The 13,087-nt window shown below is 32.3% G+C and overlaps 1 protein-coding gene and 1 long non-coding RNA gene across 4 annotated transcripts in view; one reads left to right on the top strand and one right to left on the bottom strand.

Moving 5' to 3' along the window:
- Positions 1–13,087, bottom strand: part of LOC118181549 (acetoacetyl-CoA synthetase-like) — a 162,134-nt gene that overhangs the window by 11,239 nt on the left and 137,808 nt on the right. For all 3 annotated transcript variants that reach the window (XM_085819898.1, XM_085819900.1, XM_085819899.1), the window contains exons 9-15: positions 12,903–13,056; positions 9,731–9,808; positions 7,344–7,536; positions 4,909–5,031; positions 2,659–2,772; positions 256–381; positions 20–89 (exon numbers count right to left, since the gene is read on the bottom strand). In XM_085819898.1, coding sequence (XP_085676024.1) covers positions 20–89; positions 256–381; positions 2,659–2,772; positions 4,909–5,031; positions 7,344–7,536; positions 9,731–9,808; positions 12,903–13,056 — 858 coding nt within the window. The remainder of the gene's footprint in view (positions 1–19; positions 90–255; positions 382–2,658; positions 2,773–4,908; positions 5,032–7,343; positions 7,537–9,730; positions 9,809–12,902; positions 13,057–13,087) is intronic.
- Positions 4,741–13,087, top strand: part of LOC146996104 (uncharacterized) — a 75,177-nt gene continuing 66,830 nt past the window's right edge. The window contains exon 1 of the long non-coding RNA XR_015041944.1: positions 4,741–4,841. This is a non-coding gene — a long non-coding RNA (uncharacterized LOC146996104). The remainder of the gene's footprint in view (positions 4,842–13,087) is intronic.

Below are 13,087 nucleotides of genomic sequence, written 5' to 3'. Positions count from 1 at the left end.
AACATCAGTCTTCGCTCACCTTCTTCCAATGACAATCAGTCCTTTCGTCTTTGGATTGACCCAACATTCATCATTTTGATACCAGACGCCTGAAATAAACGGGATATTATTTTTTTTAATTGGAAGATGCACAGGAATAGAAACATCTAAACAACACTGCTGCTGCGAATGTGGGCGTGTTGATCATCGCGGATTAATTAAATCTCCGCATTGTATTGTTTGAGCCTTATATTGAATTTTTTTTCAGAATTTTACCTGGATATTTGGTGAGATAAGTTTCTTTTAGTATTCTGTTGTTGTCGTCCTTCCACAAACAAAGGGGAAAGTTGGGTGCAGGAGTTGCTATGACCGCTTCGCCTCGTTCTCCAATAACGAAACAACCTAAAAGAAGCAAACGAACAAATGTTTAAGTTAATTTTGAAACCGCAGATGTTTAGAAAAACATAATTATCATTTCTTATTTGGAAAATTATAAAAAACAACGAATAAGATAATTTTGAAACCGCAGATGTTTAGCTAATTATCATTTCTTCCTTGGAAAATTATAACAAAAAATAAAGAACAGTATGTAAAGTTCATTTTGAAATTGCATATGTTTAGCATAGTAGAATTATCATTTCTTCTTTTAGAACTTTGGAAGTTATTAAAAAAAGAATAAGTGTGTAAGTTTGTTTTGAAACCGTACATGTTTATCAGAGTGTGATTATCCTTTATTCCTTGGAAATTATAAAAAATAACAAATAAATATGTAATTATGTAATAATCACGTTACAAATATGTAATGATATAGTATAAAAGTATAAAAGTTCACTTTGAATCCGAAAATGTTTAGCTAAGTATGATTATCATATCTTGCGAAATTATAAAAAATAACGCATTTTCAACTGCTAATTATCATTTCTTTCTTGGAAAATTATTTAAAAAAATAACGAAGTTCATTCTGAAACTGCACGTGTTTAGCAGAATATAATTACCATTTCATCTTTCAGAACTTTAAAAATTATTTAAAAAAAAAAACGGAATAAGTGTTTAAGTTTGTTTTTAAACCGCAGATGTTTAAAGTAAGTGTAACTAAAATTCCTTACTTATAATGTCTTACTTGGGGCCAAGTAAGGCATTATAAGATATAAAAAATATTATAAGTTATAAAAAGTAACGAAAAAGTGTGTTATATTTTAAAAGAGCAGATATTTAGCTACTTATTGTTTCTTTCTTGGAAAATTATATAAAATCTATCGAAAAACTGTGTAAGTTCATTTTGTAAACGCGGCTACCTAGCAAAGTATAATTATCATTTCTTACTTAGGAAATGGTAAAAAATAATTATAAAATTATCAAATATCATGTTCTTTGCACTTACGCCACATAAAATTCCCTTAAACAGCAAAATCACAAAATATTTAAAAAACCGCATATCTTTAGAAATTCCCATACACAGTCTTGCCCGCTAAATATAAAAATGGTTTTGTCCGACCAGTGTTACACTGCTCGCTTTGAAATTGTTGAGTTTGTTAATAGCGTTTTTTTCACTACGCGAGAAACATTCATATATTCATGCAGATTATTATTTAATTACTTTAATACCGGGGGATAATATTTGGTGGCAAAAATTTAAAAAGAGATTCTCCGTTTATAGTAAACGAACGCAAAATCCTGTTTTCAGACTAATAACCCGTTTTGGACTAAAAAGATGGACAATCTTAGAATCAATAATTTTGCCTGTGCAAACTTTTTTATTTCTTCCTCGTCTAGTGCTTTCAAGGAGCTTTTAAGAATCGAAATAAAAATCTCCCCTAAGCTTAAAACTTTAACATAGTAACATAAGCTAATCTTGTATAGACAGAAGAAAGAAAGGAAAAGAAATGTTCAGAAAGAGTAAGTAGTACCATCTAGGAAAGAAAAATAGAATCCGAAATTATCTGTTTGTAGACTGTAAAATATGACTAGACCCCAAAACTTAAACAAAACTTAAACTCTGAATAAACAAATGCTTGAAACTACTAAATGATTCGCATGGGAATGAGAACAGAAGAATTAGAAGTAGAAAATAAATTGAACTTTAAACTTATCTAGACATTTTGAGACTTAAAGATAACTTTAGATATAAAGCCATTTGATACCGGGGAATAATATTTGGTGGCAAAAATTTAAAAAAAGATTCGCTGTTTATAGCGAACGAACGCAAAATCCTGTTTTCAAACTAATAACCCATTTTGGAAGTAAAAAGGAAAGTAAGAAAAGTTGAATAATGAATAAGTAGGTTTAAATTAAATTTAAGAAAAGGCGATGTAATTATTTTATAGTTTTATTTTACAGCATAACTCAAACTTTCCCTAACAACAAGCAGCAAAGTTAACATACAATGAATCAAAAACTTAACCGCGCTCAATATTTCGGGTAAAACCGTTGTCAAACATTGATAAGCATAGTTAAATAATATTAAACACTGTTAAAAATTAAAATGCATTCATCAAGTGAATGCAATCTGTGCCATATATTTGTTTTTCCTTTCGCTTTTCTAATATAAGGCGTGGTGAACCTCACAGAAACCTAAATCACCAGCTGAGGAAGTCTGGGGGCTGTTTTGGTTGAAACGAATTCGATTTTTGATTTGTAGCCCGATGGTGCTGGGCAAGAGACAATATAATGAGGTCTTACCATTTTTGTCAACACATCGGACATCCATTCCAAGAGCAGGGGCTTGAATTTCTCCAGCATAAGAAGGTAAGTTTAAATCGAATCCTGATATACATCCGAACGATTCTGTGGATCCTAAGATAAAGCACAAAATTTAAACTGTGTTAAAGGTATTAAAATCCGATAAGCTGGGGCTCTGAAACTAAGCATGAAAATTGGAGATTCAATTTAAAATACAAGCACTTACAGCATCCATGTCACATAAAAATGCTTTAAACAAAATAAAGTGATAAATAAACAAAATAAAGTAATATGATGAATATCAATATTTTGTAAACATGACTCGTAGTCAGTAGCTTCGAACTCCAATTGCATACAGGCAGAATGCAAAATCTGAAAAAAGCTGACTGGCCAGATATTGTTGACCAAAATAAAAATTTGTATTAATAAAATAAAAAAAATTTTAAATTTCGCTTTAAGTGTTTATCAAAGCATAGTAATAATATCGTAAAGAGGAGAAAAAATCAAATTTATTTTTATATTCCGTCTGAGAAGTTTAGTGCCTGCAAGGCATTTTTGCTGTTTATAGTTTTTAATTCAAATATATTGGCAGAAAAATAATAAATTTTCAGCTTGGTATTTATTTCAAATAATTCTATAGTGTTCGTACATAAAAGTGTTCCCCCCCTTCCGTACAGTGTTGTCAATGCTCGCTTTGAAAATGTTAATATTAATAAAAAATTCGTCGATTTTTTTTTTTTTAAATACGAAATAGGTAACAAAACAAATTCCAAATTTGGTCTTCCAGGTGCCCATATTCAAGTGGAGAACTATGTTATTCAAAATTCGATGTCTCTAGGTACCGTTAATTTTCAGTGCGAGAAACGTACATACATTCATTCAGATTCTTCACTATTTAATTCCTTTAATTATAATACAGGGCTCTAATAATTGGTGGCAATTATTTGAAAAGTGAAACGCCGTTTTTAGTGAACCAACGAAAAACGCCAAAACGAAATTAATAGCCCTTCTGTTTATAAAAGCACACAGGAAAAATAATATTAATAACAGCGATAATAATAATAATAATAATAATAATAATAAAGAGCAAAAAAATTTCAAATTTATATTTATTTCCTATCTGAAATCTTAAAAAAATTTTGTACCTGCAAGACATTTTTATTGTTTACAGTCTGTAATTCAAATATACTGACCGCTAAATATTACGTTTTCAGAATGATATTTATTTCAAATAATTCTATACAATGTTTAATGAATCATTAAATAACTTAGTTTAATTTAAAGAAAATTGTGAAATGTTTCCAAAGGAGACAAAACCAGTGTCTTTCGTTCTCAGTTTTCTAGTGTATTTATATTTATTTTTAATAGTATTGAAAATAATCTAGACTTGCAAGATATTTGCAAGAACATATTTGTAAATAATACATAACTAAAATGCATTTGTTGCTCTCAAAATATTCAAAATTGCAATGTAATTTAGCTTACTTAATTTATTTCTTTCACAGAAACTTAACTAAGAAAATGCAGAAGTTTGTTTTCACTAATTTTTGTTCTTTCGTAAATTCCTTAATAATGTGTTTAAGGAAAGTTAATAAGAACAGTCAATCAACGAAGAAAATGGTTAGAATCAGTATGGAGGAGAAAAAAAAACAACAGACCATTGAAAAGTTTGAAAATGGCAGGCGTTTGTGGGATACGGCTATTACACAGTATGCTGAGTACGATGGTGTCTACGGCTGTGAAAAACTAAGACGCTATCCAATTGGGTAACGCTGCGGACAATTGTATACGGACAATTACTGCGAACAATTGCTTTCGGACAGTTGTATTCTTGAAACTCATTTGCATAGGTCAATTACCGAAATCGATTACCGAACAAAAAGCGTTGGTATTAGAACATTTTAAAAAATTGCTTTTGATGCAAAAACACATTTCTGTATAATATCTATCATGTGCAGGGCGTCCTTCACGTGCAGTATATATTTCAACCATTGCATTTGCAGTTTAGTGTGAAACAGTGTTATAATAGTAATAGTAATAGATTTTTTATAAGAGCGTATTAATTATTTTTCTTTTATTTTTTACAGGAAAATTGTGTTCGGTGTGTGTCCAGTTTGATGCAGGTACAAGGATCTGGAACGGAAAAACGATCTATACAGAAGTACTATTGATTTCGATACGAGGTAGTGAATTTTTCTTGTGAACCTATGAAGTTTTTTTATTTTAAATCAAATTTTCTATTGAACCTACCATATTGACTGCCGACAAATACATCTCTTTTAACCTTATTATGGATGAAATGAAAATTTTGCATTTTGGCAGGACTTCCTCCAATAAGTTGAACCTGGTAGTGCTCTAAATTTAACTCTGGACCTGAAAAGCATAAGCAATTTGTTATATTTACGTGCAGAAGTAACAGTTAAATTCACTTCAAATATCTAACAACAATATATATTTATAAATAACATGCATTTAATAATCAACTGGTTGCTCTGCAGTACTCATTAGTTGTTGTTATAGTTCGACCGTCTCATCCGCGACCATGAGCGCAAACACGCATGCGCCATTCGGACCGAGTTAATTTGAAAATAGAGTGGAAGGAGGGGGACTTTCTTTCCTTTGAGCATATAAATTCTCTCTTTCCGGAGGTGTTCACGTGGCCTTTCACGTCGCAGCAAGTAATAACGCCCCTTTTGGACAAGTCTAAGTGTTTTGGCAGAATGCCAGCCAAGGTTGCGTTTCAAACGGTCGAACTATACCAGTCTCACTTGCCTGACAGTGCTGGGCAAGAAGTCAAATGCACCTGGCAAGAGCCTTGAGTACTATATAGGTAACAGCCAGACATTAGTTCAGTTTCATTCACTAATTTTGAAAAAATGCTCACTGAGAGACCCTGAAGCTGAACCCTGAAACACTTAACCCTGAAGCTGAGCACTGGTAGTGCGGTCCAGAGGTTCGAATGCCGGCGGACGGGCTGGCTACATGGTCTTTGTCGTGGTTTTTCCCAGTGTGTAATGTCTATACAAGCTCAAATTACCTTAGAAATTTCCCCACAAAGACCTCCCTTCTCTTAGGCAGACCGCCCTCGAAGTATCGTTTAATCATCTCACTTTGAGAGTTAACAGAAAAAAATCCTCCTAACTACTCGATTATTTAAAATTATACGGATCCTCAAATATGATATCACATATTTTAGGAAATGAATACCATTATGTTAATTTAAAATTTAATGTAATTGCCAAACATTTTGCTTGATAAAATCAATTTTTTTAATGAAGGTCCTAAAATCATTTAACAAAATATTATCACTGCTTATTTAACATGTGAAATTTCAGGTTTGTTTCCAAGTCCAAGACCAAAGTACTGCGTTCAATAAGATGTGATTTATGCCAAAGTATTACCATTTTCCCTCGCTTACTACTCCAGCTCCCTAGAATTTTAGTTCCAGGATCTGAAAATTTTAAAAATATTTGCGTTATTCTCCCTTTTCTCAAGGCGTTCAGACAGCAAACTTCCTTGATTTTAAAATGAAATTGTCCACGTAGTGATTGTTTTCGTCTTACTGACATAGACTATGGGACGCAAACTGCTTGCGAATGTCACTCCGAACCTTTCCCTTTTAACTCTCTGCCAGTCTTTAACCTTCTAACTTTATCCCTTCTAAGTCTATGACAGTTGCATTTTATGCCAACCTAATACAAGAACCGACCCAAATACGAAGTGAGATTCAGTCTACGATTTCGTCGAGTCAGCTGCAGATTCACCATCTGTATTTTTTATGGATGGTTTTAGGCCTAAAGACTAGCGAAGATAACAACAAGCATGGGCGAGACTTAAGTTATAGGGTAGTAGAAACAAAGATGTCTCATTAGATATTGTAATGTTAATGTTTCTATGTATTTTTATTGTAATGTAGGTTTCTTTTAAAGAAATAGTATGTACTGCTGTTGTTATGAATACTCTCGCTTGTCTGATGTCAGAATAAGCCAACGAAATTCAGCCTGGCAAGGACACCAAGATTTTGCTTGTTGTTGGGAAGAGCCTTGGTGACTTACTACAGGTGACATACTACCTTACACTGTTCCGCTCCTGATTTTGCTGGAAAGAACTCCGAGAAGAGGTGCGAGTGTTCCCACCCATCTTCCCCTAAAAAAAACCTCCCGAGAAGACTTTAAGCTCGCCACATTGTTTGAGTGCCCCATGCCGCACAGAAACTATATATTTACAAAAATCATGGCTTCTCTGAGATTCGAACCCGGTTCCTTCAGTAAGGCAGTCAGAGTCACCATCCACTATCCCGGGTGGGCAGCTAGAAATAGTATTGTGATAGTTACATGTAATTTATTCATGACTCTTTTTTCTTTTTTTTTTGCTGTTATTGCAACCACGCTCTTCGTGAATTAAATTATTCATATAATTTTTCTCTTTCAATTCTTAGGCAATAAAATTAGTAAAACATGTGGTCGCATTACGGTACTTTACGATGCCGTTTATATATATATATCCTTTACAGTAACAGCTAACGTCAGTTTTTGCTTCAAGTAATGAAAGAATTTTAATAATATCCGGTTTTCTTCAGAAAATTTTGTAGGATACATTTATAGACATTAACGATAATATAAAAAGGCAAATCATTCGATGAAAAAATGTTTCAATCTTTGTATGAAAAAATATTTCTGACTCACGTGGTACAATCTGAAATTTTTCCAGTCTGTCTAAAATACTGGTAACAAAAAGGGCATATTTAACTTTGTACTGAGAGAAGATGTCCCATATATTACATCCATCCTTTACATAATAAGGGCTGCCGCAATACAGAAAGAGCTTGACTCCTAGTGCAATGCAAGGTATTATACTTCCCCAAAGAGTCCATCCCATCTAAAATACACAAAAGGACATAATCATATTTTATATAACAAGCATAAATTAAATTATTTACTTTAGGTTATATTTTGAAGCATATTGTGAAAAGTAATACGTAATAAAGAACTTCATCACACGTAATATGAAAATAAATTTTCTTGAGTAGTTTGATTTGTTTTTAACTTACCAATTTTATTTACCATCTGTAATCTCATGTTAGAGGATAGTCATCGTCTATTAACAGCAGTGTTCGCTAAAGTGGACAGTTCGTTTACGGAGTTTCGACTGTTATTTTTTCTCATCTCACATTCACAGCTAATTTAAAATTGCATATTATTTCTATAAGAACTGTATTAATCTCTAAGTGGTAAGCTTCAGATTATAACTTTTCAAACTAAATTGAAATAATAGCTGCATGACGGTCATGGGACCGAGGCATTTGACCGCTATCAGAAAGCTTTCATTCAATGGGAACGTGTTCATCTGTTATTTCTTCGGTTTGAGAATTTAGAATTTTTATTATCATTAAAGTGTCCTTTAATGATGCTTTATAAATTTAAACAATATATAATTTTCATAACTAAATTTTAGTTTTTAAAAGTTAAATATTCAGTCCGTCTTAGTTTATAGTTTTATAAAACTTAACGTTTTACAAAATTTATCTTAATTTTCTTCACAAAATTTATCTTGATTTTATTTGCAAAATTTATCTAAATTTTCTTTACAAAATTTATCTTAAATTCCTTTTCTATGACACTGAATAACTACTCAACATATAAAACATTAGCTGAAGTTCTCGGCATCGCTCAGGTTTTGTACAAAGAAAGGGCGGGGGCTTCATTTAGAGGCATGGGGGTAGTTTTTTCGAAATCCCAACGAAGCCGATATTTTCCTCTTATTTTTTTTCAACGTGAACTGGGCAAAATTTCACAAAGTTCATATAAAAGTGGAGAAAAAATTGTATAACTAACACGGCGCCATGTAACGGTTTTAGTAAGAATTTATACTTGCTTTGTTATCGGTTACATCTTCTTTCAGAAACACGCGTTACGAAAATTGCCATTTGCTTTGGCCGATCTCTTCAGGGTTGTGAAAATATTTTCTAAAGCCTCATAGAAAGCGAAGTTACTTAGAGGTTAAAAGTTCTACACTATTCTGGAAATAAACTACTCTAAATAATAAAGAACACAGCGCCATCTAAAGGTTATAATAAGAAGTGATAGCGCCGGTGAAGTGACCTTAAATGGGTGACATGATTTTAAAATTAAAACTGTGTAAAAATATTCGTATTTCTTTTCTGAAAAAAAAATTTAGCAATTATGACTTCCACTGAAAACGGGAACGTAACAAAGAAGACATGATCTTCAGATAGGTAACGTGAAATCAGCGTTTTAATATAAACGCCTCGAGTGTAGGCGTGTGGATAATAATCTTCTCGTTTTGAAGATCAAGTGTGAAAACACTTCATCGAGATCGGAGCAAAATTATAGACTCATATGAACTACATACTCACACACAAACAAACGGACATTCTTCTTCACACGTGTAGAATATTTAATCCTGCTCAGGTATTTTACTGCTAAAATTAGTAATTAATAATAACTGAAATGGGTCTGCGTTTATTGCTTTCAAATAGCTTAGTTTTGTAATTAATAACAGGGTAAATGTAAAAAACGTTTAAGCAGCTTATACTTTACTGGATGACCAAACATTGTTTCATGAAAGTTAAAAAATGTTTAATTTGGTCAGTTTTCACATTTCTTTTAAATACCAGTGTTTTTTTTTTTAATCCCAAAGACTATGCGAGGGGGGACTCTTCTTTTACGCCTTAGAGTTTTCTTATTAAATCTGAAATATATCTTACTCTTACAGTGGCAACCCAAGGCCTTACCGATGGCCGATGATATACACCTTTATTGCGTTATATTATAGAATATCAACTGTTGAGCTAGAGATAGATTTTGATCAATCTGGATTTATGTTTAAAATACTGAAAACGCTTCCCTTTTAGCGTTAAGATTCTTTGGTGATTTAGTAAACACTATTAAGCTTGAAGCAATTGAAAAAATATTTTAGTAAATAATAAAAAAAAAATGCGAGTTAATCAAAATAGATTGACAACAGAATTATAAAATTACCTGATCTTTATGATTTCAATTTAAATTGAAAGCCCTTTTAGGTTTAAAACAAAACAATAAAACGAAATTACCGGATATGGTGACAAAGCGACGTCTCCGCTTCTCAAATTGTAATGAAGAGCAATGTTTTTGAAATGAGTGATCATAACCTAAAAAAAAAAAATCGAAATTAACCTGCAAGTGAAATTGAAACGATATTATGGTCAGAAAGTAATCACTATCAAAATTAATGTTAAAATATTTTGCAGCTAAATATCGTTAAAATGCGCTACATAGACCATAATTTGAATTGTGAGTTTGAATATCTTAGATTCAATAAGTTCATTTAAAAATAAAATCTTACGTGGTTCGGTCATAAAAGCTATCACTTAAAAAAATCTTCAATAGTCTTTGTATAAGTTGAAGATAATATCTAACTATTAAGTTATTACTCGACGTTCGACCGTAAATGTAAACCGCACAGAAACTCGCCTTATAAATCTAGCTACACTCACCGTGTCTACAAAAGTTCTTATCCGGTCGTTCGTAGACATACGCTTTTAGTTACAAAAATGTTTCAAATGGAGCGAGTGCGGAAATAAAGGCCGGGCAAGGCTTTTAAACTGGTTAAGGGGATGAGCATATATATACATATATATATACCTTTGGGGGGTGCAGACGTTTGCATCGAAAAAGGGAGGTGCACAACTACATGTTATAGTAGTCCCATAGAGAAAATTCAACATTCTAATCGTTTTCGAGATATGCGAAATGCATACCTATATACATACGTACAAACACCAGGGAAAAAACCATTTTGATTCATTTTTTAATCTGTTTGAAAAGAAGAGTTCTTTATTATTTCCTTACGTAAAGATGTCAAGCAAAGAAATAGTCAAAATGAATTCGGGAACATCAAATTATATATTTCCATTGAAATCTAATAACTGAAATTCTTCGCTATTGCACTAATTTCTTTACTTTATACAAGGAAGAAAAAAATTAATTTCCTGAAAATTGTGAAACCTAACTTTTTACATGCTATTCCGGTTCCTACACATATATTTAATGTACTCGTTATAAATAATAAAACTCAAAAGGTTTCACTCCCGTATGACATAAATTGACCTATATATTGGATATTAAAATCAAGATTGATATAAAGGGGCCGTATGCTAATTAAAAAGAGATTTGTTTGTATTTATATGAAACCAAAAATAAAATAACATTTAAAAAATGGTTTCTGATGTTAAGAGATACATTGGCGAGGAATTCTATGCAAATTATTGTAAAAAATATTGATTTTTTTTTCCTTTTCCCCCAAAATAGAGATCTTATTCTCAGAATCCCATAGAATTGCTGTTCTAAGAAACACTAGCAGGCTTCAGTTTGGACACGAACGCAATTAGTAATATTATTTGCATTTGTTAAAAGTAAAATATTTGTACATTAATGTATTTTTTATATGATTATTACTTCATGGGACTTCATGGAAACTTCATGGGAGTATAAATAACATGCTTTGAGACTTTGAAGATTTACACATTACTTGTGTACAGATTCTTTTAGCACAACAAATGTAATAAATTTATTAACAAATGTAATAATTTATAAATTGAAGACATTGATCATGCAGTTTGCATCCTATCTCTAGCTCTGCCAAAGTTTATTTCGGCTTTAGCCATTTTGCTAGTCGAATTTAATACACGCTTTTAGATAATTGAGACAACTTAAATAGATCACATTGCGTGGTCTCCAGCTACTTTACTTAAATTTACATTTCAATTTATGTCATCTTAAATAATCGCAAGTGACGGAATTTCATTCTATGGCACAAGTACTGGCTTCAGTTAAAATTCAAAAGTTAATAATAGCCACAAGTGACGAAATTGCTTCAGTTAAATTTCATGAGTTAATACAAAAAAGTTATTTTAACATTCCTAATAATCTGCCGAAATCGCTAATTTGCTTGTCAGTATGCAGAGTCATTATTTTATTCTAAAACAGGAGACGCGAAAAATGTGGAATGCTGTCGTCGGGATTCGAACCTGGACTTTTCGCATGCGCGCCGAGTGTACTACCACTACACCAATAAGACATACTAGAAGGAGGGAGAAACTACCTCATACAGTCCTCCTTTTAAACCGCGACTGGGGATTAGAGGACCCAATCGCTAACTCCTAGTGGTGACGAATTATTTTCCACCACCCTTTACTTCGGACGCTATTTGTAGAGTCATTAGGTTATTTTGAAACAGGAGAAGTGAAAAATGTTCAATGCCCTCAACGGGCCTCGAACCTGGATCTCTCGAATACGTCCTGAGTGTGCTACGATTACACCACGAAGGCAATGCTAGAAAAAGAGAGAAAATAAGTCTAGTAGAATCTGAAGGACATAAAGTTAAAATCCTGTACAAGCAGACTCCTACATTGTCGCTAATTTTTATTTTTGTTTAGCATACAGTTCATCATGACTAAATACATTTTTCAAGAATAGTATTTTGAGAAAAATGTTATCTTGTTAGCTGTAGATCCTTTCTGCTGTAGATCCGTGTTTGGTGTGAAAGTCTTGGAAGTGCCGTCTTGGACCACATGTTTTCCGCCAAAACAAGGGAGGAGATGCAGTTACAGTGAGTGATGAATATAAATTTTATGCGGCCAAACTTAGAAGACGTTATATAAACAGAACGATGAAACATATCACAGTGCTAACGCCACTATCAATGTACTGTCAAAAAAAATTGTGAAAGTATAATTTCACAGAATGCAACTTTAGCCACCCAGAAGTTTTGGTTTAACTTTTTCCGATGATTATAAGGGATTATTTCAAATCAACGAGCAATGCGAATGAACCACGAACCCTTGAAGTATGAAGAATAAATATAGAGCCTTGCATTCGTAATATTAGGCCCTAGTTATTGTGTATAGTCACTCAAAATTAGGTTCATCGAATTCGTTCATGTGTACTATGTCGAGGTGGACACTTAAATGTTATTTTATTAAGGTGCTATGTTTTTAATGCCATGAGTTTTACTCCAAAGTAATATAAAATATTTAGTTGTACCTGAAATAGTTTTTATTTTATTCCCTTTTAAAATCGTAGCATTCTTATTAGAAAACCTTCTATTAATGAATTTATTTCTCTAGTACGACAAAATTTAACTTTTTAATATATTTATACAAATGTGTATATAAGGTAAAAACAAATGCAAAGTAGTAAATAAAGTTTATAAAATTTTCTGTGTAAAAAAATTATAAATGTTACCCCTGCTGAATGTACTGGACCTTTAGGAAGGCCTGTTGTACCGGAAGTGAAGTTGACGAATATGGGATGATTGAAAGGGAGCTGTTCGAAAATGATGTCCGGAACAGTACCATCTGGATTCCGTCCGCTATTCAAAAAATCCTCTAGGAAGTAACTGAAATTATAATACAAGTAGTAATTAATAT

The sequence above is a fragment of the Stegodyphus dumicola genome, chromosome 7 (assembly GCF_044657685.1).
Source record: "Stegodyphus dumicola isolate Sdum_Otavi_A_Nest chromosome 7, ASM4465768v1".
NCBI classification, from domain to species: Eukaryota; Metazoa; Arthropoda; class Arachnida; order Araneae; family Eresidae; genus Stegodyphus; species Stegodyphus dumicola.
The sequence above is the reverse complement of the archived record's forward strand: the minus strand, read 5'-3'. Positions and strand labels throughout refer to the sequence as shown.